The 26257-nt window shown below is 61.1% G+C and overlaps 1 protein-coding gene across 1 annotated transcript; it reads right to left on the minus strand.

The window, feature by feature from the left end:
* Window positions 1–253: 253 nt before the first annotated feature.
* On the minus strand, window positions 254–25935 carry LOC144945563 (netrin-4-like). Its single transcript, XM_078874049.1, is given in 12 exon segments — window positions 254–4147; window positions 5028–5198; window positions 5848–5916; window positions 6220–6356; window positions 6807–6922; window positions 6924–7015; window positions 9212–9400; window positions 10046–10172; window positions 11031–11290; window positions 11293–11362; window positions 18803–19410; window positions 25601–25935. Coding segments are annotated over 12 exon segments (2112 nt in total). The 5' UTR covers window positions 25731–25935; the 3' UTR covers window positions 254–4004.
* Window positions 25936–26257: the final 322 nt, after the last annotated feature.

A 26257-nucleotide genomic window follows, 5' to 3' on the forward strand; every position in this document is an offset into this window, starting at 1 on the left:
TTTGTCCTTACCCCGCACCTGCGACTAGCACGCTCGGCTACGTACGGTGCGAAAGAACTTCAATGTATGTCCGTACAACCCCTAAGAGTGTCTCACTGCGCGAACGGTGACAACGGACGCAACGTTTAGCGGACACGTAACACGAACGCCGGGTACACTCAGCAGCTCTCGCCAGGGAAACACGCCTCGGTCGAGGAGGGATGGAGAAGGGGGGTTCCTTTATAGAGAAACAAGTGTGAACACGACGCACGTACAAATGTACAAAATGTATTTTAAAACTCATTTTAAATATTATCTCCGGCCCTCCCGACAGCTAAGCAAATTACTTTTTAACGTGCAATTAAATAACCTAACAGCATTAAGCACTGCTTCGTGTGGACTCGTTGCAAATTGCTTGTCTATAAATTAAGTGCATTTCGAATGTGTTAAATTAGGCTGTGACAAGGGGAGCGATGTTCTTCCGGCTGTGAACGCAGAGACGCATATTTCGGAACGTTTCAACCGAACCACGGCGCTTCGAGTGGCTGCCCCCCCCCTCCACACAGCGAGACACGCGGTCATTCTCCCAACCCCCACGCTGTGACAGTCACGGGCGGGGGGGGGTCATTTGACCTTACTTCACACCACGCTTGTCAGTTCGGGTTCGTGAAGGTGGGTGGAGAGGCCCACAGGACCAGTTCAGAAACCACTCGCTGCATGGCAGAGGTCGCAACCGGGTACCCGTTTGCTACCCTGGTGCGGCCAGGTACGAGTAGGCCGTGAGTCACTGGCGAGTCACCGTTTGTCACTCATTTCCCAACGTCTTGTCTCTTCTCACAATTCAAGATCCTAGAATCAACCCACCCGCGCCTGCAACATGGCTTCATCCCAGAGGTCGCAATCGGGTACCCGTACCCGTTTGCGACCCTGGTGCGGCCGGGTACGGGTGCGGGTAAGGAATCAAAACCCGTTTGCGACCTCTGCTGCATGGGGAGAGACATCCAAGTGGCCCACACACCAAACTCCAGTCCCAGCCACCTGGGGTCCACTCCCAGCAGTGATGCACATCTTCACGATCGAGCGGTACATGAACTCTCCTGGGACACTCCTAGGTCTACTCAGCCTTAATAATTGATACTTAGTTTTGTGTGTGACGATTAATAGCACTCGGGAATAACTCCCCCCCCCCCGTGAATGCTGTTGCTCACTTCACCCACTTACCTGCCCCGCATCAGCCTTAATAGGAGCTTGCTAACAGCACTTACCCCTACAGTCTACAAGGCTGTGTGGGGGGGTTATTTTTTTGTACGTAAAGAGCGGTGGCAGTGTGGTTAGCACACTTCACTACATCCTGTAAAACCAGTAGTGAACCACAACACGGTGGTAGTTGGTTTCTGAATCTGGAGCGGGCTTCCCCCAGGTCGACTAAGCCTGGAATGAGCACCTGATGTGGTGGTGGTGGTGGTAACCTCCGGGTACAGGCTACAAAGAGGCGACTTGGCGTGGCGGCGATAACGTCACTCACTCGTGCACCGTCGCCCTTAATAGGTGCTCGCGAACACCGCAGGTGAATGGCCTTAGTCACACGGGGGACGTTTCTGTAGCCATGCACCGGGTTCAGAATTCTTAGAGAGCCGTGACAGAGAAATGGAGCCCTCCCATCGAACATCAACACCACATATAATACCGTGACGTGAAAGGGCACACCAGGCGGCATCGCTGGGATTAATGCATTTTAACTTGTCCATATTTAGCGGATGGATTCGTTCAAGCATAACTGATGGTTGTTGCAGACACAATCGCGTGGGTGACTGCGCTTTTAGGGAGCGTGCCGAACAGAAACTGATGCTCATCGCTGTCCCACTGAATTACACAAATCACGGCAGTCCAGCGGCCTGGGTACATTTAAATGACACCTGTAGGCAAAATACTTTTTTTTGTTATCAAGTGAAAAACAAATTTCCTTGACGTTTAAAAACCAACCCAGAGAGGCAGCGTGTGAACTGTTAACCCGTTAGTTCCCCAGTGTGCCACGCAGGGAAGAGCCGTTTCAAACTCGTCCCGAGCCGGGCTCACAGCTCTGTGGAACCGCCGTCTCCCAGTGAAACACACGGGCACGTGGGCACGCACGTGGGCACGTGGGCACGTGGGCACGTGGGCACGTGGGCACGCACACGGGCACGCACACAACAACAACAAAGTGGCGGTGACGTCACCACGACGCTTGTGCCAGGCCATGTGCACCTTGAGGCCACGTCAAGTGTCGAACGCCAGCTGGCAGGAGGTCACGAGGCAGACCCAGGTGCCACGGGTCGACTGAGATGACTGGCTGATGCACCACCTGTGCCCCCTACTGTGCCAACTTGCTGTGCTTTAGCCACCCGGCGCTCCGCTCGTTGTTATGAACGTTGCTCCTCCGCCCTCCGTTGTTGTTGAAGGGCGACTGCCTCCAACTGCCCAGTAGCGTCCTTCACGAGCCTCCTCCACAGAGGCCGATCTTGACACCGCTGGTACCAGTTGTCGGCAAGTCCACTCAGCTCCACGACCTCCTGTACCACATCACTCCATCTTTTCTCTAGCCCGTGCTGCGCCCGTTTAGCCCCCTCGATCCAGCCGAACAAAAGCTGTCTAGGCATGCGGTGGCTGGGCATGCGGGCTACATTTCCACTGATGACCCACATTCCCAGAGACTCTCCAGATGATGGCCGCTGGCCACAAAGCGGTACTAATTTTATCGACCTTAGAGGGGATAAGCTGATGGGTTGAGTCGTCAAACTCCTACTGGGATCTAACCATCACAGTGCCACGTGGTGGCATGAACATGTGACGAACACACGAACTTCGCGTGATGCCAGGGAGAAGGTCCTGGGTGCCACCTCTGGGTGTGCCGCTGCATCCGTGTCTCTCTCCTCCCTTCCGTGTCTCTCCCCCTCCCTTTCGTGTCTCTCTCCTCCTCCTCCCCGTGTCTTTCTCCCCCTCCTCCACGTGTCTCTCCCCTCCTCCCCGTGTCTCTCCCCTCCTCCCCGTGTCTCTCTCCTCCTCCTCCTCCTCCCCGTGTCTCTCTCCTCCTCCCCGTGTCTCTCCACTCCACCCCCAAGTGTCTCTCCACCTCCTCCCCGTGTCTCTCTCTCCTCCTTCCCGTGTCTCTCTCCCTCCTCCCCGTGTCTCTCTCCTCCTGTCTCTCCACCACCTCTCCGTGTCTCTCCCCTCCTCCCCGTGTCTCTCTACTCCACCCCCCCCCCCCTGCCTCTCACCTCCTCCCTCCCTGCCGTTCCTTGCACAGCTACTTGGGCTCAAGTCTCGGCTTCGCGGGGTTTCTATTTAACTTTCCTGGCGTTCTCCCAAGCGGGCAGCCACCGGCGCTGGTGGACATAGTGGGCTGAGATCCATCAGCAAGCAGCCAGGGGCCACAGTGCGCCGTGCTGGCATGAGGGCAATGTTCACAGGGGGAGGGGGGGGGGGAGTGTTGACAAGACAACCCGTGTCGAGGATTGTCACCCTGGACAGCAGGATTCACGCGCGGACAACGTCTCGAACCCAGCAGCAGTAGCGGCCACCGCTTTAGGAGTAGCGGAGTGAATCGCTGCGATGCTCCCTTCGTGTTCACGAGCATCGACCGCTCCCCGTTTCGTGGCCTTCGGGAGGCCGGCACGGCGGGGCAAAGTGCATAGAGAACCGTTCCAGCGCTCCCACCACAGCACGGGCCGCTCCTCCTCCAACTCATCGCAGGCGCGAGCTTCCTCCGGCGATCCTCGCCAACGCGTCACCGCCCGGAGATTCCACCGACGTCCCAACAGTTCAGGTGGAATTCACACCCCGAGCGAGAGGCCCCGGGCTGGCGATCTCTCACCGTCTCCCCGGCCAGCCGCTGCCCGGCGTCCCAAACCGAACGTCCGCCCGGCACCGCGTGCTGCCTCGGTGCCGGGCGAAGCCCGCGGCCCGCACCGTCTCGGGAACCGTTCCGAGGGGAGGATTCCGTGGAGGCGTCGACGCCGAATCCCTCCGCAAGGGCGGCACGGTCGCGCTTAGGCCTTGGGGCAGCCGGCCCTCAGGAAGGCCATCACCTCCTTGGCCACGCTGCTCTTCCACGGCTTGACGTAGCTGTTGAGGTCGACGACCAGCCGCTTGGTTTTCAAGTCCTCCTGGCCGGCGATTAAATAGTCCATGCCTGTCACGAAACAGACAGAGAGAGAGGGAGGGAGACGCGAGAGAGCGTTGGCAGAGCGTGGCGTGCGGCGAGACGACCACGAGGTTTCATCGATCGCGGACTGACAAAATCGCTCCCTCCACTCGGCCGTGTAAACGAGCGTTCACCCCGCTGCGCTCTCGTGAAAGCGCGCAACTCGCCTTTTATCGAGAACGAGCCGAAACATTCGGCCGGGCGCGACATCGGGGCAAAACGTTCGGTTCGGACGGAGCGGACGCGGAGAGATTTCAAACGAGGCGAGGGCGTCACCCCCCCTGGGAGAGGCTGCGTCTCCACGATGGCTCGCGAGGGACGACTCGCTGGAGAGGGACGTCACCGCGCTTCCGCACGAGACAAAACGCCGCTCTCCGGCGAGCTGCACCGAGTTCAATTCCCCGCCCTCTCTGACAGAGATGCTCAAGAGTTGCGGGAAACTTTCCTGGCTCCGCCAGAACTTGGCGCAGTCCGCCACGGAGCGGCCGATTACCCCCCCCCCACCGCCGCCGAGCCGAGCGGCGTCAACACTCGGCCTGTTTGTGCCGAGTCCTCGTCGAGGAATTTACGGGCTTTCTAACGGATTAATGTTTAATCCGCGCGTACCGCCGCCACACGCTCCCATTCCTCCTCGCTGCCGCGATGCCAAATCGCCGGACCGCTCCCCCCCCCCCCCCCACCTCGGCCGTGCGGCGTCGCGGGGGGGCGGGGCGGGGGGGGGCGGGGCGGGGGGGGCTCCCGTCGGGACGTTGCCGCGCGTCCGCGAGCGTCGGCGAGGGCGGGAGAGCGACGCCTCTCCCACGGCCTTCTGGGAGCGCGAGCGGCGTAGAGCGGTTGGCGACGCGAGCCGGGCGGGCGAGGGACTCACCCGGGTTGAGCACGGGACAGGTGCACCCGCGGTGGGTCCACGACTCGGGGTACAGCGTGCCGCCCGAGGAGTCGCCGCGCCGGCGCGCGCCCCGCAGCACCTTGTCCACCTTGACGTTCACCTCGGCGTGCGAGCCGCGGTCGTGCGCCGAGAGCACGCGCGCCTTCAGCACTGCGCGAAGACGGAGAGCGCACGTGTAGCCTTAGAAGACTGTTGGGGCAAGAGCTGTTAGCGAGTAGCAGCTGTGAAGGCCGGCACGGCGCACGAGGGGATGGGAGGCCAAGAACACGCCCAGCGATGTTTTGACACTGCACCAGGTACTAATTTGAGGCAGAGTGGACCTAGGGGAGGCCCAGGACTGGCTCAGATAATCATCACCGGTGATGGCCATCAGCGGGGTTCGTAGCACAGCGCGCCAACCGCTATGTTACCACACGCGCGTACACACGCACACACACACGCACACACACACGCGCACACACACACGCACACACACACGCACACACACACGCGCACACACACGCGCACACACACGCATGCACACACACGCACACACACACACGCACACACACGCACACACACGCACGCACACGCACGCACACGCACGCACACGCACGCACACGCGCACACACACACACACACACACACGCGCACACACACGCGCACACACACACGCACACACACACGCGCACACACACGCGCACACACACGCGCACACACACGCGCACAAAGGTCCCCCGTGTAGCTCACACAGACTGCCGGGCCAAGTGTTGTCACGGCACACGAGGGGGTGGCGTTGGCGGCCACTGTGCTCTCTTACCGTACGTGTATTTCATCGCACAGAACTCCTCCACGCTCGCTATGCTCCTGTCCTTGCACAGGCACTTCCCTGCGCGACAAGGGACAGGAGATCACCACGATTTACCCTCACGCTCCCTGCAAACGCACCACGTCCCAACGCCACCAATCGGAGATTTCAAATCCCTCCCCGCGCGCCGGGCTCGATACGGCCTCGCGCAGCCCGGCACACGGCGGCTCCCGGCACACGGCGGCTCCCGGCACGCGCCGCCGCGGGTTTGCCGTGGGGCAAACTCGGCGCGGGAAGGCGCCCGAAACCGGAAATCGAAGCCGGGCCCTTCCCGCCGCGGGAAGCGTTTGCAGCGGCGCCACCGCCACCCTCCTGCCGCTCACACCGGGTCTCGTGCGGCCGAGAAGCCCTGCTGCTCGTCCTCCCAGCCCGCCTTGGCCGCGTGCCGATTGGGCGAGGAGGGGATGAGGTCAGGGATGCGCCCGCCAACGGGCACCTCGTGGCGGGGCTCCGCGTCGAACCTGCGGGCGGCAGAGTGGGGGGGGGGAGGGGGGGGGGGGGGGATGGGGGGGTAACGTCAAAGTGGTCCCTGCGCCGTCCCCCAATGGGCCGAGAACCCCCCCCCCCCTCCCCTCCCCCCGCTGTCGCCGCTCGTTTGAGCAGGAACTGGCGTTGACTTTCCTATGCGGGGCTGTGGAGGTTCCTCGCCGCGTGCGACCCCCTCGCTCCGCCTTCACCCGTCGTTCCGCTTCATACACCAAGCCGCCGCACAGTACACACACCCGGCGGGCGGCGAGATTGGGACAGTTGCCCCGCAGTTGAGCGTGAGTGAGCGTGAGTGAGTGAGCGTGAGTGAGCGTGAGCGAGCGTGAGTGAGCATGAGCGAGCGTGCGTGGGTGAGCGCAGGTGAGCTTAGGCGAGTATAGGTGAGCGTGAGTGAGCGTGAACGAGCGTGAGTGAGCGTGCATCACCCCTCGGTGCAGGTGCCCGTGTGCGGATCGCAGGAGCCCGCACAGTGGCACGGGATGCAGCCGCCCTCGCCGAAGCCCCAGTATCCCATCATGCACCGGTCGCAGTGCCGCCCCCCCCACGCCGGGCTTGCAGAAGCAGTACCCCGTGCCGGGGTCGCAGCTCGCCTGCCGCTGGTTCGTGAGCGCGCCCAACGGGTGGCACTCGCAGGCTGCGGGTGGGGGAGGGGGGGGGAGGGGGGGGGGGGGAGAAGGGGGGGGGCCCTTTATCCCAGCAGCTCACGACGCTTCAGTCGCACGGGGTCACGGTCGGGACGTCGCCATGGACGATGGCGCCGCGTGACGTGAAATCAGTCAACGCTGGGCCTGCGAGATCGGCTCCCACAGCCCGCCACCACGGCTCCCACAACCTCCAACGTCACCGCCGCAATCACAAACGTTACCGCCACTGCCACCACCGACACCACCATCACCACAACAATCACACACCAACATCACAACCACGGCCATCACCACCAACATCGCCACCACTACCACAACCGCAACAAGCACAACCACAACCGCCACAACCGCCACGAGTGTGGAATTTCCAACACGTGTTCAGGACCCGTCAGTGGAGGTGAGCAGCACGAAAGGCTCATATCAGGATGGGGAAACCTTGACTTGGCGACGGTGATGATGACGATAGTGATGATGACGATGACGATGATGATGACGACGATGATGATGACGACGATGATGATGACGACGATGATGATGACGATGATGATGACGGTGATGATGACGATAGTGATGATGACGATGATGATGACGATGATGATGACGATAGTGACGATGACGATGACGATGATGACGATGACGACGACGATGATGATGACGATGATGATGACGGTGATGATGACGATAGTGATGACGATGATGATGACGATGACGATGATGATGACGATGATGATGATGACGACGATGATGATGACGACGATGATGACGGTGATGATGACGATAGTGATGATGACGATGATGATGACGATGATGATGATGACGATGATGTTAATGATCACGTGAAGAGACTGGAGGCCTACAACATTCCCACTGGTGGCCTTGTTGTACGGCGCAGCAAGTCCAGAACAGGACGTCTTCAACTCAAGCAATGTTGTCCTGCTACCGCGGGCCAGGACCGTCCCCCGAAGCTTTTCTTAAACCTCAACGAGAGTAGGCAACAAAACCACGTTGTTGAAAACATGAAAACAAAACTATTCTACGTTGGGTTTTTTTACGAGAATATTTTACCTGGAATGGAGCATCTCGTTTTGCAAGGGGCGGCCATGCTAACAAAACCGACTTTGCGAAGCCCTTCGACTACGTTGCGAAGAAAAAAAACTACAACTGGAATGGTGAAATCAACGGCGCGATCGGACGATTGCTCGACCAACGAGGGGGCGTTAGCGCAGGGGATGCGGCCGTCCGCGCAGGAGGAGGAGGCCTGACCCAAACCCGAACCCAAACGGAGGAAGAAAGAGCAGCCGGAGTTGGCAGAGAGCAGCGGAGGCCTGCGGGGAGAGATCGCCCCGCCCCCCGGGGAGATCGCCCCACCCCCCGGGGAGATCGCCCCGCCCCCCGGGGAGATCGCCCCGCCCCCCGGGGAGATCGCGTCGGCCGACACCCTGGACGGGCTCGGGGTCCACGTGTCCCCCTCTCTCGGGGCTCTCCAGGTGCGAGAAATACAAAGATGGCAAGAGGAAGCAAGGAGCGGCCTCTACGTCGTCGGCGTCCACGTGAAGAAGAGAGACCGACGAAGATGATTGCGTGAAGATGACGGCGGTGACGGTGGTGACGGTGGAGACGGTGGTGAGGGTGGTGAGGGTGGTGACGGTGGTGAGGGCGGCGAGGGTGGTGACGGTGGTGAGGACGGTGACGGTGGTGAGGGCGGTGACGGTGGTGAGGGTGGTGAGGGTGGTGACGGTGGTGAGGGTGGTGACGGTGGTGAAGATGGCGACGGTGGCGACGGTGGTGAGGGTGGTGAAGGTGGTGACGGTGGTGACGGTGGTGAGGGTGGTGAAGGTGGCGACGGTGGCGACGGTGGCGACGGTGGTGACGGTGGTGACGGTGGTGACGGTGGTGAGGGTGGTGAGGGTGGTGAGGGTGGTGAAGGTGGTGATGGTGGTGAGGGTGGTGAGGGTGGCGACGGTGGTGACGGTGGTGAGGGTGGTGAGGGTGGTGAAGGTGGTGACGGCGGTGACGGTGGTGAGGGTGGTGACGGTGGTGAGGGTGGTGAAGGTGGTGATGGTGGTGAGGGTGGTGAGGGTGGTGAGGGTGGCGAGGGTGGCGACGGTGGTGACGGTGGTGACGGTGGTGAGAGTGGTGAGAGTGGTGATGGTGGTGACGGCGGTGAGGGTGGCGGCGTGCCGTGCCTCGGCACGTGCGCGGGGAGGTGCCGCTCTCCACCGGGTGCCGGTAGAAGCCCGGCTTGCAGCGGTGGCAGTGCCGCCCCTCAGTGTGGTGGCGGCAGCCGTCGCACACGCCGCCGCTGCGGTTCCCCGATGCCTCCCACAGCGCGCGGTCCAGGTGGCAGCTGTCCGCATGGCCGTTACAGTGGCACTCTGCAGGGACGGGGGGGGGGGGGGGAGACGGGGGGAGGGAGGGACAATGGCCCGAGTGGACCCTCAACTAGGATGTGAACTCGCAACCTTATGAGCCGCTCGCTCTACCGCCGAGCCCCTGGCCGGATAGAAGATGTAGCCACAGACAATACAGCAGATGTACACGTTTGTGTGCGTGTGTGCGTGTGTGTATGAGCGAGTGCGCGTGCGTGCGTGAGTGTATGAGCGTGAGCGTGTGCGAGTGCATGTGTGCGTGTATGAGCGTGCGTGCATGCGTGTGTGCGTGTATGAGCGTGCGTGCGTGTATGAGCGTGTGTGTGTGCGTGCGTGTGTGTATGAGCGTGTGCGTGTATGAGCGTGCGTGTGTGCGTGCGTGCATGCGTGTGTGCATGTGTGTGTGCGTGTATGAGCGTGTGTGTGTGTGTGCGTGCGTGTGCGTGTATGAGCGTGTGTGTGTGCGTGTATGAGCGTGTGTGTGTGCGTGCGTGCGTGTATGAGCGTGTGTGCGTGCGTGCGTGTGTGCGTGCGTGTGTGCGTGTATGAGCGTGTGTGCGTGTGTGTGCGTGTGTGCGTGCGTGTATGAGCGTGTGTGTGTGCGTGCGTGTGTGTACGAGCGTGTGTGTGTGTGCGTGCATGCGTGCGTACTCTGGCACTCGTTGGGCTCCCCGGTCTTGCCATTGCCGGGCTGCCAGGGCCGGTCGTTGTAGATGGGGCGGCAGCGCTCGCAGTGCTGCCCCTCCGTGTGGTGGTGGCACACGCAGCGGCCGTGCACCTGCACCACGGCCACACACACGCACTGGGCTGCACTCACACGTGCACCTGCACCACGGCCACACACACACGCACTGGGCTGCACTCACACGTGCGCACCTGCACCACGGCCACACACACACGCACTGGGCTGCACTCACACGTGCGCACCTGCACCACGGCCACACACACACGCACTGGGCTGCACTCACACGTGCACCTGCACCACGGCCACACACACACGCACTGGGCTGCGCTCACACGTGCACCTGCACCACGGCCACACACACACGCACTGGGCTGCACTCACACGTGCACCTGCACCACGGCCACACACACACACTGGGCTGCACTCACACGTGCACCTGCACCACGGCCACACACACACACTGGGCTGCACTCACACGTGCACCTGCACCACGGCCACACACACACACACTGGGCTGCACTCACACGTGCACCTGCACCACGGCCACACACACACACTGGGCTGCACTCACACGTGCACCTGCACCACGGCCACACACACACGCACTGGGCTGCACTCACACGTGCACCTGCACCACGGCCACACACACACGCACTGGGCTGCGCTCACACGCGCGTCTCACGCACGCGCACACTCGCGCACTCGCACACGCACACTCGCGCACTCGCACACGCAAGGCGTATCCACACTCGCACACACTCACACACACTCGCACACACTCGCACACGCAAGGCGTATCCACACTCGCACACACTCGCACACACTCGCACACGCAAGGCGTATCCACACTCGCACACACTCACACACACTCGCGCACTCGCACACGCAAGGCGTCTCCACACTCGCACACACTCGCACATACTCGCACACGCAAGGCGTATCCACACTCACGGAGACGAGGCTGCTGCTGCTGCTGCTGCTGGAGGCGCCGGGTGCCGGCTCGCAGCGCTCCGCGTGGCCGTGGCACAGGCAGCTCCCGCGCAGGATCAGGTCGTAGACGGCAAAGTGACCGGGGCTCGAGTCCGCATCCTCGCCGCCACCCACGGCGCTGGAGGCGGCGCTGGAGGCGACGCCGGATGGCGGCGGCGGTGGCGCCGGGCAGCGCCGGCACTCCTGCCGCCTGAGCAGGCGCAGCCGCAGGTTGGTGACGCGAGCCGCTGGCGGGCAGCGGCGCCGAACGGGTCATCCAGGGGTCGCGACGGGGTCACGGCTCGGAAGATCACCTGCACGTGACACGGAGGGAGGGAGAGGGGACGGAGGAACAGAGGGAGGGCGAGAAGAGCAACGGAGGGAGGAGAGGGGAGGGAGGGATGGAGGGGGGAAGGAGGGAGGGGGGAGAAACAGAGAGAGGGAGAGAAGGCAACGGAGGGATGGAGGGGGGAGGGGGGAGGGAGGGATGGAGGGGGGAGGGAGGGATGGAGGGGGGAAGGAGGGAGGGGGGAGGAACAGAGAGAGGGAGAGAAGGGCAACGGAGGGATGGAGGGGGGAGGGGGGAGGGAGGGATGGAGGGGGGAGGGAGGGATGGAGGGGGTAAGGAGGGAGGGGGGAGGAACAGAGAGAGGGAGAGAAGGGCAACGGAGGGATGGAGGGGGGGAGGGGGGAGGGGGAGGGAGGTGGTCGTGACGCTGCCCAGCGGAGGCGAGTTTGCTGCTTGCTGCGCACGTACGCGGTTCGAACCCGGCCGGACGCCCTGGTTAACGCTGCGGCCTGTGCACGTGGCGTGAAATACGGTCAAAACTTCGTGAAAAACGACACCGCCAATTGCTCAATTGGGGTTACGCAGCAGCAGCATTGCCCCCTGCCGGCAGACGACGTCGCTGCCGATCGCCCTGCGCTACGAGCTGATCGCTAGCGCCGACGACAACGATGACGAGGCACAGGCCCAAAAGCCCCACAACGGCAAGGCGCGTGATTTGAGCCACGGGCGATAGCGAGAAGAGCTTGGGGGGGGGGGGGGGTGATGGGTATTGCCAAGTGGAGCGGCGCGAGGGAACAAGCGGGAAGAGAAGTGAGCTGCGGTGTGGTGGGTGGGTGAGTGGGTGGATGAGTGGGTGGGTGAGTGGGTGGATGAGTTGTTGTGACTGTCAGTGTGGTCAGTGGGTGGGTGAGTGGGTGGGTGGGTGAGTGGGTGGATGAGTCGGTGGGTGAGTGGTGTGGGTGAGTGAGTGAGTTGTTGTGACCTGCAGTGTGGTGGGTGAGTGGGTGAATGAGTCGGTGGGTGAGTGGGTGGGTGAGTGGGTGAGTTGTTGTGACCTGCAGTGTGGTGGGTGAGTGGGTGGATGAGTCGGTGGGTGAGTGGGTGGGTGAGTGGGTGAGTTGTTGTGACCTGCAGTGTGGTGGGTGAGTGGGTGGATGAGTCGGTGGGTGAGTGGGTGGGTGAGTGGGTGAGTTGTTGTGACCTGCAGTGTGGTGGGTGAGTGGGTGAATGAGTCGGTGGGTGAGTGGGTGGGTGAGTGGGTGAGTTGTTGTGACCTGCAGTGTGGTGGGTGAGTGGGTGGATGAGTCGGTGGGTGAGTGGGTGGGTGAGTGGGTGAGTTGTTGTGACCTGCAGTGTGGTGGGTGAGTGGGTGGATGAGTCGGTGGGTGAGTGGGTGGGTGAGTGGGTGAGTTGTTGTGACCTGCAGTGTGGTGGGTGAGTGGGTGGATGAGTCGGTGGGTGAGTGGGTGGGTGAGTGGGTGAGTTGTTGTGACCTGCAGTGTGGTGGGTGAGTGGGTGGGTGAGTGGGTGAGTTGTTGTGACCTGCAGTGTGGTGGGTGAGTGGGTGAATGAGTAGGTGGGTGAGTGGGTGGGTGAGTTGGTAGGAGAGTGAAGGCGGCCAGGTGTGGTGCTGGCCACCCATTCGCTCGTGTACCGTTCCGGCCTTCACAGGTGCTCGCGAACAGCAGTTGCACGAACAGTTTATTTGAGGCTATATGGGGGGGGGTCGTTGTCTTTTGTTCAGTAGAGAGAGAGAGGGTGGTGGGTGTGTGAGTTAATGTGTGTTAGACTTTAACATGAATGGGTACCTGCTGTGGTATGTAAATACCGGCACTGTGGAACCAAAGGTGCCGACCTTGATAGGTGCTCGCGAACAGCGCTTGGCTTTACAGGGTTGTGTCTGTATGCATGTGTACGAGAGTGTGAGTGCTTTTGCAAGTTTAAGGGAGGGTGATTGTGAGTGTGTTATTGGGGAGCGGTGGTGTAGTGGTTAGCGCTGCGCTACGAACCTGGTGGCCCGGGTTCGATTCCCGCTCACGGCCAATACCGGTGACGATTATCTGAACCGATCCTGGGCCTCCCCTAGGTCAACTCAGCCTCAAATGAGTACCTGGTGCGATGTGTAAACATCGCCGCTGGGGAGACAAAGGCGGCCGAGCGTGGTGCTGGCCACCCGCCCCCTCGTGTGCAGTGCCGGCCTTCATAGGTGCTCGCTAACAGCACTTGCCCCTACAGTTTGTTAAGGCTACACAAGGGATCTTTGTCTTTGTGTTAGCGAGTGTGTGCGTCACAGCGCTCAGCTCCCGACAACCCCCCCTCCCCCCCCCCCCCACATGATCCCTCTCTGCTTTCCGCTCACTCCCCTCTCCCTCCTGGCTCCCTCCTGGCTCCCACGCTCGTTAACCTCCGACCCCGCGCGACCTGCCGCGACCTCTCAGCGTGGTGCACGCGCGGTGCACGCGCGGTGCACGCGCGGTGCACGCGCGGTGCACGCGCGGTGCACGCGCGGTGCACGCGCGGTGCACGCGCGGTGCACGCGCGGTGCACGCGCGGTGCACGCGCGGTGCACGCGTGTACCACGCGTGGTGTACGCGTGGGCACAGGACAGTGCACGAGAGCCACGGTACGCGTGCTGTATAGTACTGTTGGTACGACCATCGGTCCCTGGGTACCCGGATCCCGACACCCCTGCCCCATCCCCCGCCACTCCTCCCTTACCCGTGAGCGGGATTCGAACTTGGGTCACCAGGTTGCACGTGTACACTTGCTGAACGTCTTTCTCAACGTGCATAGCCAACCGTGCTCATCGGAGGTGCGGATTTGTAACACAGCGCGCGAACCACCGCACTACTGCTCCCACTCATCCACCCGCTCGTCCACTCGCCCGCCCGCCCGCTCGTCCGCCCGCCCGCCCGCTCGCCCGCCCGCTCGTCCGTCCATCCACTGACCCACCACAGGTCACCGCACTTCTCTCGCACTTCTCCATCTTGGAATTCCCTCCTCCCATCATCGTCATCGTCTCTTTCCCTCCCCCCCCCCCCAATGTCTCTCAACCACAACAACATTCCGGTTCAATCTAAGAAACGCGTTACGCTCCCGTCCGTTGCAACCTTGATCAATGCTCTTTGTTGCTGGCCGTTTAACGGCTTGGGCCAGTGGGGCCGACTGTGCCGAGCGAAGCGGCCACGAGGCAAAGCCACGAGCCGGGAGGGGAGCTGAGCCGAGTCGCTGCGAAGTCAACCACAACACCACAGGGGCGCCGCGAAGTCAACCACAACACCACAGGGGCGCCGCGAAGTCAACCACAACACCACAGGGGCGCCGCGAAGTCAACCACAACACCACAGGGGCGCTGCGAAGCCAACCACAACACCACAGGGGCGCTGCGAAGCCAACCACAACACCACAGAGGCGCTGCAAAGTCAACCACAACACCACAGGGGCGCTGCGAAGCCAACCACAACACCACAGGGGCGCTGCGAAGTCAACCACAACACCACAGGGGCGCTGCGAAGTCAACCACAACACCACAGGGGCGCTGCGAAGTCAACCACACCACCACAGAGGCGCCGCGAAGTCAACCACAACACCACAGAGGCGCTGCGAAGTCAACCACAACACCACAGAGTCGCTGCGAAGTCAACCACAACACCACAGGGGCGCTGCGAAGTCAACCACAACACCACAGGGGCGCTGCGAAGTCAGCCACAACACCACAGGGGCGCTGCGAAGTCAACCACAACACCACAGGGGCGCTGCGAAGTCAACCACAACACCACAGGGGCGCTGCGAAGCCAACCACAACACCACAGAGGCGCCGCGAAGTCAACCACAACACCACAGGGGCGCTGCGAAGCCAACCACAACACCACAGAGGCGCCGCGAAGTCAACCACAACACCACAGGGGCGCTGCGAAGTCAACCACAACACCACAGGGGCGCCGCGAAGTCAACCACAACACCACAGAGGCGCTGCGAAGTCAACCACAACACCACAGGGGCGCTGCGAAGTCAACCACAACACCACAGGGGCGCTGCGAAGTCAACCACAACACCACAGGGGCGCAGCGAAGTCAACCACAACACCACAGGGGCGCTGCGAAGTCAACCACAACACCACAGGGGCGCTGCGAAGTCAACCACAACACCACAGGGGCGGCCGTGAACAACGCTCGCTCCGCGGCTCCCTGCAGACGCGCCGTGTGTCTTAAAACGGCGTGGATCATTACTCGGGGCGGTCAACATCCTGCTCCCTGCACGACCGGTAATCTCATGAAATACAACAATAAGCGGGAGCGTAAAACAAAACAAGAAAGCCGGGCACGCCGAATGGGGTTTGTGCAGCGAATGTGAAGGGGTCGAGGGGCACAGACGCGATGGGCGACACCGCCGCTGATTCGCCATCCCGAGGTCACCGCCGCTTCGACCCCACGGCTGCAAGTTCCTCAAAACGCCCCGGCCCGCTGCCTCCGTTCTGCCCCGGCAGCGCGAGATCGCGGAAAAAAAAAAATCGCGCACAAAAATAAATTCTCCTCTCGGCTGCCACTCCGTCGTTCTCCTCGCCCGCCCGCCCGCCTGCCCGCGTCTACCCCAGCCGAGTCGAACGCCGCCGCGCGCTCCGTACGTGGGACAAACGCGGGGGGGCGGTGGGGAGGGGGGGCCATCCCGGCGAGACGCGACAACCCCGAGTGGCGGCGGCGGGACCGGGGAAGCCCGCACGGCACGCGTGCCGCAAAAACCGGGCGGCACCGCCGCTCCGCCCGCGGGCGGCTTTCATCGTGGGACAGGTCGACTTTGGACTCGCGGCGGCAGCAACAGGCGGTTGGGAGTCCTCGCCCCCAGCCTACGGAAAGATTCCCCGTCGCACCCATCGCAACCATCGCGCCCATCGCACCCATCGCACTCAATCGCGCCCATCGCACCCATCGCACCCATCTCACCCATCTCACCCAATCGCACCCATCTCACCCATCGCACCCATCACACCCAATCGCACCCAATCGCACCCATCACACCCATCGCACCCAATCGCGCCCATCGCACCCATCTCACCCATCGCACCCATCTCACCCATCGCAACCATCACACCCAATCGCACCCAATCGCAAACCCATCACACCCATCGCACCCAATCGCGCCCATCGCACCCATCGCACCCAATCTCACCCACCGCACCCAATACACCCATCGCACCCATCGCGCCCATCGCACCCAATACAACCATCACAACCATTGCACCCATCGCCGCACCTATCGCACCCATCGTACCCAATCGCACCCAGCATCTCTCTTCCTCCTCTGGCCGGCCCCAGAGCCCAGAGTGCGGCGTGCGGGTCGGCCGCGGCGGCTCGCTCCGCGCTCGCTCCGCGCTCGCTCTCTCGCGTTCAATTTGCTTCAAAGGAAGGCAAATATTGACTTTTTCAGGGTTCGAATTAAAGCCGGAGAAAGAAAGCGAGAGAGAGAGAGAGAAAAAACAAACCCCCGCTCGCTTTATTTTCACCGCCTCATATTTTTAGACGACGCGCCACGTTAGCATTCCGCCCGCGCGCTGGGAAAGCGGAAACTTTTCCAGAATCGTCCGCGCGACGCTTCCAACGGCGGCTCACGGGAACGCCGCCGCATTCAGACCGAGCGCCGTCGCTTCGAGCGGAGGACGCTCGCCCATTCACGGCCTCCGTCTATCCGTCTCGTCGCCGAATAACAATCGGGGCGTTAACCACCCACAGCCTCGGCGAGCGGTGAACTCCACCGACCCATGACCTAGAAGTCACGGAGTTGGCATCCTGGCAAGGAGTCAACTCCACCACCACTTGTTGTAGGTCAGCGGACCCTGCCACGAGAATGCGGAATTTCCACCACTGGCCTGGTGCCCGGAATGGAGCGCAAACGGAGCGCCTTCGCCTTCTGCGCGACATTCCGTTTGCCACGACCCCGACGCACTCTCCATCATCGTCACCGCCGCCGCCGTCACCGCCGCCGCCGCTGCCGCCGCGTCGCACTGGAGCGGTGCCAGGGCCGCGCGCCACGATGAGCGACGCTCCCCCAAGGAGCGCCGCCGGTCGCCTTTGTCACCACGCACACAAAGCCCCTCGGCGGTCGCGGGGCTCGGCGCTCAAGCAGTCTCCACCACCACAACCGCCACAACCGCCACCACCGCCGCCACCACCACCACCACCATCACCGCCACAACCGCAACAACCGCCACCACCGTCACCGTCACAATCGCAACAACCGCCGCCACCACCACCACCGTCACCACCACTCCGCATGGTCGCTGCCCCCCCCCCACCGTCTCCATCAGCATTCCTCAGCCGGGCTGGATTGTCCACATCCCCATGGCGGGGAGGGGGTGGGGGATCAGGCTACGCCGCAGGATGTCAGTTGTTGGCAATTAAACTTGAAAGTACTTTCTTTATAGACCACGGAGGGATGATTGGCCATACGAACTTGGTGTTCGTAATGTCATTTGTGTAACCACCGACCACACTCTGAAAAACAGGGACGCTGTGTATGTGATACTTGTGTGCATCGGTGTGCATCTTCTTGGTTCTTTCGGTAAAGTCACGTAGAATGGAAATAATAAAATAAGAAAAATAAAACATAATAAAATTATTTATTATGTAATATTTCTTATTATTTAATTATTATTTCATTATGTTTTGTTTTATTATGTTTTATTTTAATTATTTTATTATTTCCATTCTACGTGACTTTACCGAAAGAACCAAGAAGATGAATCCCTGCAGTCACGAAAGCTTTAAATCGAAATCTGTGTGCATGGGCTTGTGAGTGCAGCGGTGAGCGCGCTACACTACAAGCCCGGCCACCCGAGTTCGATTCCTGCTCACGGCAGCACCAGAGAAGATTATCTGGACCAGTCCCGGGCCTCTCTAGGTCGACTCAGCCTCAAATCAGTACCTGGTGTGATAAAAATTCGCCACGCGGGAGACAAAGGCGGCCGGGCGAGATGCTGACCACCCTCCCCCTCGTGTGCCGTGTCGACCTCCATCGGTGCTCGCGAACAGCACTTGCCCCAACAGTCTGTACAGGCTATACGGGGGATCTTTTTATTTTGTGTGCAAGCGAGGGGTGGTGCACTGGTGAAGTGGATCACGCCCCGAGACCCAAGTTTGATTCCCGGACATCAACGGACGAGTTACAGCCGAACCAGTCCTGGGCATTCTCTACGCAAGTTCAGCCTCAAGTGAATATACGACCAGGGAGACAAAGGCGGCCGTGGCAGTACTGGCCACACCACCCCTTCGCCACCTTTTAGCCCCGTAGGTACGTTGAATTTCTTCGGCGCCGTACGCAGCCAGCCGTGCGAATCGGGAGGTGCGGCCTTCGCAGCTGCTCGTTAACAGCACACGCCGGACGCTATCCGGGCGACCTTTGTCCGTGCCGCGTGCGCGCATGGCGTGTGCGTGCCGCGTGCGACCGTGCCGCGTGCGCTAGCGCGTCCCACCTCTCCGCCGGTGCACGGCCGCGCCTGCGAGTAGCGCGACGTGCACACGGCGCCCGGCTCGTCAGCGTCGTCGGCGAGCGCGAACTCGGCGCGGCAGTCGGCCGCGAAGAACTGGAGCGGCGTCCAGCTGGCGCCGCCGTCGCGCGACCGCTCCAGCAGCATGGCGGCCGGGCGGCTCGAGCGGAAGATGGCGACCATGTGGGTGAAGAGGAACTCCCCGCCCAGGTCGAGCCGCACCTCGTCGGCCCGCGCGCCGCCCGCCGACTGCCACCAGGAGCGCGGGCGGGCGAACGGCGAGTCGGCCATGGCCGAGGGGCCCCGCGCGGCACCCCCGCCCGCCCGCGAGTCGCACACCGCGCGGCACGGCCCGCGACGGCACGCGGCCGCCCCCCCCTCGGTCTCCGTCTCGCGGCCGCGGCGGTGGTGGCGGCGCCGGCGACGGCCGGAGTGGCGCTCCTCCGGCGAGCCGCCCGCCGCCACGCAGGCCGGCTCGGAGCCGTTGAGGCCGCACTGCGTGAGGGTGGAGAGGCTGCGGCCCTGCGCCAGGTTGCCCAGCGGCGGGTTGCACGCGCGGCCTGCGCAGCGAGATGCGCGGGCCGGCACCGAGGCTGCGTGGGAAAACACGAGGCGGCGCGTCAACAACAACCACGACGATCGCACAAACAACAACAATCACAACAACAACGATCGCAACAACAACAATAACGACATCGTGCGCGTCTCATTCAGTCCCGAACAAAGCGCATCCACCGTCCACCGCCAGGAGACACGCTGCCAGCTCAGAGCTGGAACTCAACTCGCTCGCCACGCAGGGGCACGGCGATCCAGCACTCGCACACTCGCACACTCGCACGCTCGCTCACTCCCCACTCATCTCACTCCACTCCCCTCTCATCTCACTCCACTCCCCACTCATCTCACTCCACTCCCCACTCATCTCACTCCACTCCCCTCTCATCTCACTCCACTCCCCACTCATCTCACTCCACTCCCCTCTCATCTCACTCCACTCCCCTCTCATCTCACTCCATTCCCTCACTCCCCTCTCATCTCACTCCACTCCCCTCTCATCTCCCTCCACTCCCTCTCATCTCACTCCACTCCCCTCTCATCTCACTCCACTCCCCTCTCATCTCACTCCACTCCCCTCTCATCTCACTCCACTCCCCTCTCATCTCACTCCACTCCCCTCATCTCACTCCACTCCCCTCTCATCTCACTCCACTCCCCTCTCATCTCACTCCACTCCCCTCTCATCTCACTCCACTCCCCTCACTCCCCTCTCATCTCACTCCCCTCTCATCTCACTCCCCTCTCATCTCACTCCACTCCCCTCTCATCTCACTCCACTCCCCTCTCATCTCACTCCACTCCCCTCTCATCTCACTCCACTCCCTCACTCCACCCCCTCTCATCTCACTCCCCTCTCATCTCACTCCACTCCCCTCTCATCTCACTCCACTCCCCTCTCATCTCACTCCACTCCCCACTCATCTCACTCCACTCCCCTCACTCCCCTCTCATCTCACTCCACTCCCCTCTCATCTCACTCCCCTCTCATCTCACTCCACTCCCCTCTCATCTCACTCCACTCCCCTCTCATCTCACTCCACTCCCCACTCATCTCACTCCACTCCCCTCACTCCCCTCTCATCTCACTCCACTCCCCTCTCATCTCACTCCCCTCTCATCTCACTCCACTCCCCTCTCATCTCACTCCACTCCCCTCTCATCTCACTCCACTCCCCTCTCATCTCACTCCACTCCCTCTCATCTCACTCCACTCCCCTCCCATCTCACTCCACTCCCCCCGACTCCCTCCTGCCTCTGGTCAAGTCCAGGTTCCAGACTCCCCTCTCCTCGTCTGCCACTCCGCTCTCTGCGACCGAGCGTCTCCGTTCTGACAGAAACACTTCCTCCTGCACAGAGCGCTCCTCCATCCCAACCCTCTTCCACCAAAACCCTCCTCCCCAACGCAGCAATCCCTCCTCCTCCCCCTCCTCCAAGCCACCGTCTCCCCTCTCGTCACGCAGGTTCCAGGCCTTGCGACCCGCGCGTGTAACAATCGTGTACAAACATAATTCCCTGGCCTCGCTCCGCTGCCGGATTGAGGGTAACCCTGCGTCGTGTTTGTTTCTGGGGGTTATCTGACCATACTTCACCACGCTGGTCATCGCGGGTGGATGAGGCGGGGGGAGGGGGGGGGCAAAGCGGGGCCGGTTCAAACCCCGCCCGCCGCTTGAAGTGAAAATCCGCAGCGCAAACCCGCACTCGGCTCGCCGTGGCGCTAACCGCTGCGCCACCGCTCCCCCCACCCCCCCCACCCCCGACACCTGCCCACGTGCGCCTATCGGCAGGCGTCGCGTGCAGGGACTTGCCTCGAGGCGCGTTCCTACGCGAGGGCTCTCCGTGCGCACGTCACCCCATGGCCTGGATGGAGGGAGCCGAGTGGCCTCCGCGTCTCTCACTCCGCTCGCCGCCGACAGCTGACTAACCACACTTTGCGACGGGACTAACGTCCCCAATTGACCAAGACCCTCCTGGAAACTGAGTCTCGAGACTCAGCGAGGCTTTTCAAAAACAAATCCAAAGCGTCTTCTTGGTTCTTTTGGTAAAGTCGCGTAGAATGTAAATAATAAAATAATAAAAATAAAACATAATAAAATAATTATCACGACGTTTCGGCCACAACGCAAGCAGCCGTCCTCAGGTGGAGAAACGTCGTGAGAATTATTTTATTATGTTTTATTTTTATTATTTTATTATTTCCCTTCTACGTGACTTTACCGAAAGAACCAAGAAGATGAATCCCTGCAGTCACGAAAGCTTTAAATCGAAAAATCCAAAGCGATTTCCTGCTCAGATGAGCTCTGAGCCGGTGCCCATCTTCTCATTTCATCACAGAGTCCGTGGGGGAAATTCCACGTTCCTACGGCGGGGCAGAGTCGTCTCATAAAGCAACCAAAGTGACCACTCAAAAAGTGGCGCCCGTTGAAAGGGACGCTGGAGGAACGACGGCCTGATTCGGCAACCAAACCGGGATTGGAACTCACGGTCCCGGTGACTTGCGGATCGTTCGCGGGTAAACAAACACCTCGGACTCTTCGCACACAGAGAGACGGGGGGACGTCTGAAGAATGGAACGCAGAGAAAGGTGGGGACTGTCCTCAGGGGAAGGCTGCTGCAGACTGCAGGCCGAGCAGCGTAGAAGCGTAGGTCTCCGTCGCACGCGGACGCGTGGAGGAAAACGTGCCCTCTGTTTTGAACAGTCGGTGAGAGTTTGATAATTTATTTCTTCAAAGGGGCAATGTTATTGTTGCAAGAGCTTGGGGAAAAGAGAGGATGGAGAGGGATTTCCAAAGCGGAGCGGTGCAAGGGAAGAAGCTGAAAGAGAAGGGAGGTGACCTGCGGTGTGGTGAGTGCGTGGCTGAGTGGGTGGGTGATTGGTTGGGTGGGTGAGTGGTGTGGTGGTTGAGTGAGTGAGTGGCGTGGTGGTTGAGCGAGTGAGTGGCGTGGTGGTTGAGTGTGTGAGTGGCGTGGTGGTTGAGTGAGTGAGTGGTGTGGTGGTTCAGTGAGTTTGTGGTGTGGTGGTTGAGTGAGTGAGTGGCGTGGTGGTTGAGTGAGTGAGTGGTGTGGTGGTTGAGTGAGTGAGTGGTCTGGTGGTTGAGTGAGTGAGTGGCGTGGTGGTTGAGTGAGTGGTGTGGTGGTTGATTGAGTGAGTGGCGTGGTGGTTGAGTGAGTGAGTGGTGTGGTGGTTGAGTGAGTGAGTGGCGTGGTGGTTGACTGTGTGAGTGGTGTGGTGGTTGAGTGAATGAGTGGTGTGGTGGTTGAGTGAGTGGCGTGGTGGTTGAGTGGTGGTTGAGTGAGTGAGTGGCGTGGTGTGCGAGTGGTTTGGTGTGCGAGTGGTGGTTGAGTGAGTGAGTGGTGTGGTGGTTGAGTGAGTGAGTGGCGTGGTGGTTGAGTGCGTGAGTGAGTGGTTTGGTGTGCGAGTGGTGGTTGAGTGAGTGAGTGGTGTGGTGGTTGAGTGAGTGAGTGGCGTGGTGGTTGAGTGAGTGAGTGGTGTGGTGGTTGAGTGAGTGAGTGTCGTGGTGGTTGAGTGAGTGAGTGGAGTGGTGGTTGAGTGAGTGAGTGGTGTAGTGGTTGAGTGTGTGAGTGGCGTGGTGGTTGAGTAAGTGAGTGGTGTGGTGGTTGAGTGAGTGAGTGGCGTGGTGGTTGAGTGAGTGAGTGGTTTGGTGTGCGAGTGGTGGTTGAGTGAGTGAGTGGTGTGGTGGTTGAGTGAGTGAGTGGCGTGGTGGTTGAGTGAGTGAGTGGTGTGGTGGTTGAGTGAGTGAGTGGTTTGGTGTGCGAGTGGTGGTTGAGTGAGTGAGTGGTGTGGTGGTTGAGTGAGTGAGTGGCGTGGTGGTTGAGTGAGTGAGTGGTGTGGTGGTTGAGTGAGTGAGTGGCGTGGTGGTTGAGTGAGTGAGTGGTGTGGTGGTTGAGTGAGTGAGTGTCGTGGTGGTTGAGTGAGTGAGTGGAGTGGTGGTTGAGTGAGTGAGTGGTGTAGTGGTTGAGTGTGTGAGTGGCGTGGTGGTTGAGTAAGTGAGTGGTGTGGTGGTTGAGTGAGTGAGTGGCGTGGTGGTTGAGTGAGTGAGTGGTTTGGTGTGCGAGTGGTTTGGTGTGCGAGTGGTGGTTGAGTGAGTGAGTGGTGTGGTGGTTGAGTAAAGTGGTGTGGTGTGTGAGTGGCGTGGTGGTTGAGTGAGTGGTGGTTGGTGTGTGAGTGGCGTGGTGGTTGAACGCGGCGGTGGATGAAGAGGCGCAACATTCTGCTAGACCGAGTCCTCAACACGGGAGGAGGAATCAACGAGGCTGGAGGGCATGGACACAAACACGCACAGATCCACACGGACACGCACAGACATCACCCCGCACCCCCCACAGATAGCGAGACGCACACGGACACACCCTCAGGTGCATACCTGCTTCGCGAGACGGAGACAAACATCTCCCCTTTACTCTTTTGAAACTTTTGGGCCCCACGGAGTTAGCGAGCGCCTATTAAGGCCACAGCGCAAGGGGACGGTGGGTGCCGCACCGCACCAGGAACGCGTGTTTCAGTCCGAGTGGACCTGGGGGATGTGCGCGCCAGATTGACATTCACGTCTGTCATCGTCAGCGTTGCGCGGCTCGGGCAGGCATCGAGCCGAGGTGACCGCGAGCGAGCGGCCAAAAACACAGCGCTCCCACGTGCGTCCTCTGACTGGGTGTTGGCGCTAGTGATGTTAGCGAGCACCTATTAAGTCCAGCACGGCGGTGGGGCGGCCCTACAAGATCAACTTTGTCTCCGGAGTACTGATGCTGTTTATTCACGGTGGCAGGATCTCATTTAAGGCTGAGTTGACCTAGGGTATGTTCACACGAACATTTAAATAGGCAGGGGTACACACACACACATACACAGTGCGCACCACTCAAACAGACACACACACGCACGTCACCACAGTACACAGATTCACACAGGGACAGACAGACACAAACATTCACACACACGCACACATTCACATAGCCACCCACGCACATTCACAGACACACACAAAGATCCCTCGTGTAACCTTTAACAGATTGTTGGGGCAAGGGCTGTTAGCGAGTAGCACCTACGAAGGCCGGCACGGCACACGAGGGGGTGGGTGGCCAGCACCACGCCCGGCCGCCTTTGTCTCCCCAGTGGCGATGTTTACACACCGCACAAGATACGGCGTGAGCGGGAATCGAACTCGGGTCGCCAATTCCGTAGCGCAGGGTGCTAACCGCTACCCTCCCATCACAACAACAACCGCTGTTCGCCACTAAGTGGCGGCGACGTCACCACGGCACTTGTGCCAGGCTAGGTGCACGTTGAGGCCACGTGAAGTGTCGAACAGCCCGCTGGCAGGAGGTCACGGGGCAGACCCAGCAGGTGCCACGGGGCAGACCCAGCAGGTGCCACGGGGCAGACCCAGCAGGTGCCACGGGTCGACTGACTGAGATGACCGAGATGACTGGCCGATGCATCACCTGTGCGCCCTACTCTGCCAACTCGCTGTGCTTTAGCCACCCGGCGCTCCGCTCGTTGTTGTGAGCGGTCGCTCCTCCGCCCTCCGTTGTTGTTGGAGGGCGACTGCCTCCAACTGCCCAGTAGCGTCCTTCACGAGCCTCCTCCATTGAGGCCGATCTTGACACCGCTGGTACCGGTCATCGGCAAGTCCACTCGGCTCCACGTCCTCCTGTACCACATCTCTCCATCTCTTCTCTAGCCCGTGCTGCGCCCGTTTAGCCCCCTCGATCCGGCCGAACAAAAGCTGTCTAGGCATGCGGTGGCTGGGCATGCGGGCTACATGACCCAGCCAAAGCAGCCTTGCCTGCTGGAGGAGCTCACCGATGGGAGTTTGTCCAGATCTTTGAAGTGCAGACACAAAGATCACCCGTTTAGCCTTAACAGACTGTAGGGGCAAGTGCTGTTAGCGAGCACCTATGAAGGCTGGAACGGTACACGAGGGGGTGGGTGGCCAGCACCACGCCCGGCCGCCTTTGTCTCCCCAGTGGCGATGTTTACACACCGCACCGGGTACTCATTTGAGGCTGAGTCGACCTAGGGGAGGCCCAGGACCGGTTCAAATAATCGTCACCGGTGTTGGCCGTGAGTGGGAATCGAACTCGTGTGGCCGGGGTTCATAGCGCAGCGTAGCGCTAACCGCTACACCACCGCTCGCCACACACACAGACAGACACACACACACAGACACACACACACACAGACACACCCACACAGGGCACTGTGGTCACCTGCTGTCTGGTCTCGCGTGGACATCGCCGCCGCCACCAGCACGGTCACCGCCATCGTCGTCTCGAGCAGCAGCAGCAGCAGGAGCGGTGGTGGCGGCGTAGACCCCAAGCGGCCCCACGCACGCGTCATCGCCTCGTCTCACGCACTCATCATCATCATCTTCTCACGCACTCATCGTCATCGCCTCGTCCCAAGTCTGCATCTCAAACCCCCCCGGCCGTCTCGTCGCATCCCGGGGGGGGGGGGCGGAAAAGTTTCTTGGCCCCGTCCCACCCAGCCACTCACTCACTCACCCAGCCACTCACCCACCCAGACACTCACTCACCCACCCAGACACTCACTCACCCACCCAGCCACTCACTCACCCACCCAGCCACTCACCCAGCCACTCACTCACCCAGCCACTCACTTACCCAGCCACTCACTTACCCAGCCACTCACTCACCCAGCCACTCACTCACCCAGCCACTCACTCACCCAGCCACTCACTCACCCAGCCACTCACTCACCCAGCCACTCACTCACCCAGACACTACAAAGATCTGGACAAAGTCCCATCGGTGAGCTCCTCCGGCAGGCAAGGCTGCGTTGGCTAGGTCATGTAGCCCGCATACCCAGCCACTCACTCACTCACCCAGCCACTCACCCAGCCACTC

This window comes from Lampetra fluviatilis, chromosome 38, assembly GCF_964198595.1.
Source record: "Lampetra fluviatilis chromosome 38, kcLamFluv1.1, whole genome shotgun sequence".
In the NCBI taxonomy this organism is placed as follows: domain Eukaryota; kingdom Metazoa; phylum Chordata; class Hyperoartia; order Petromyzontiformes; family Petromyzontidae; genus Lampetra; species Lampetra fluviatilis.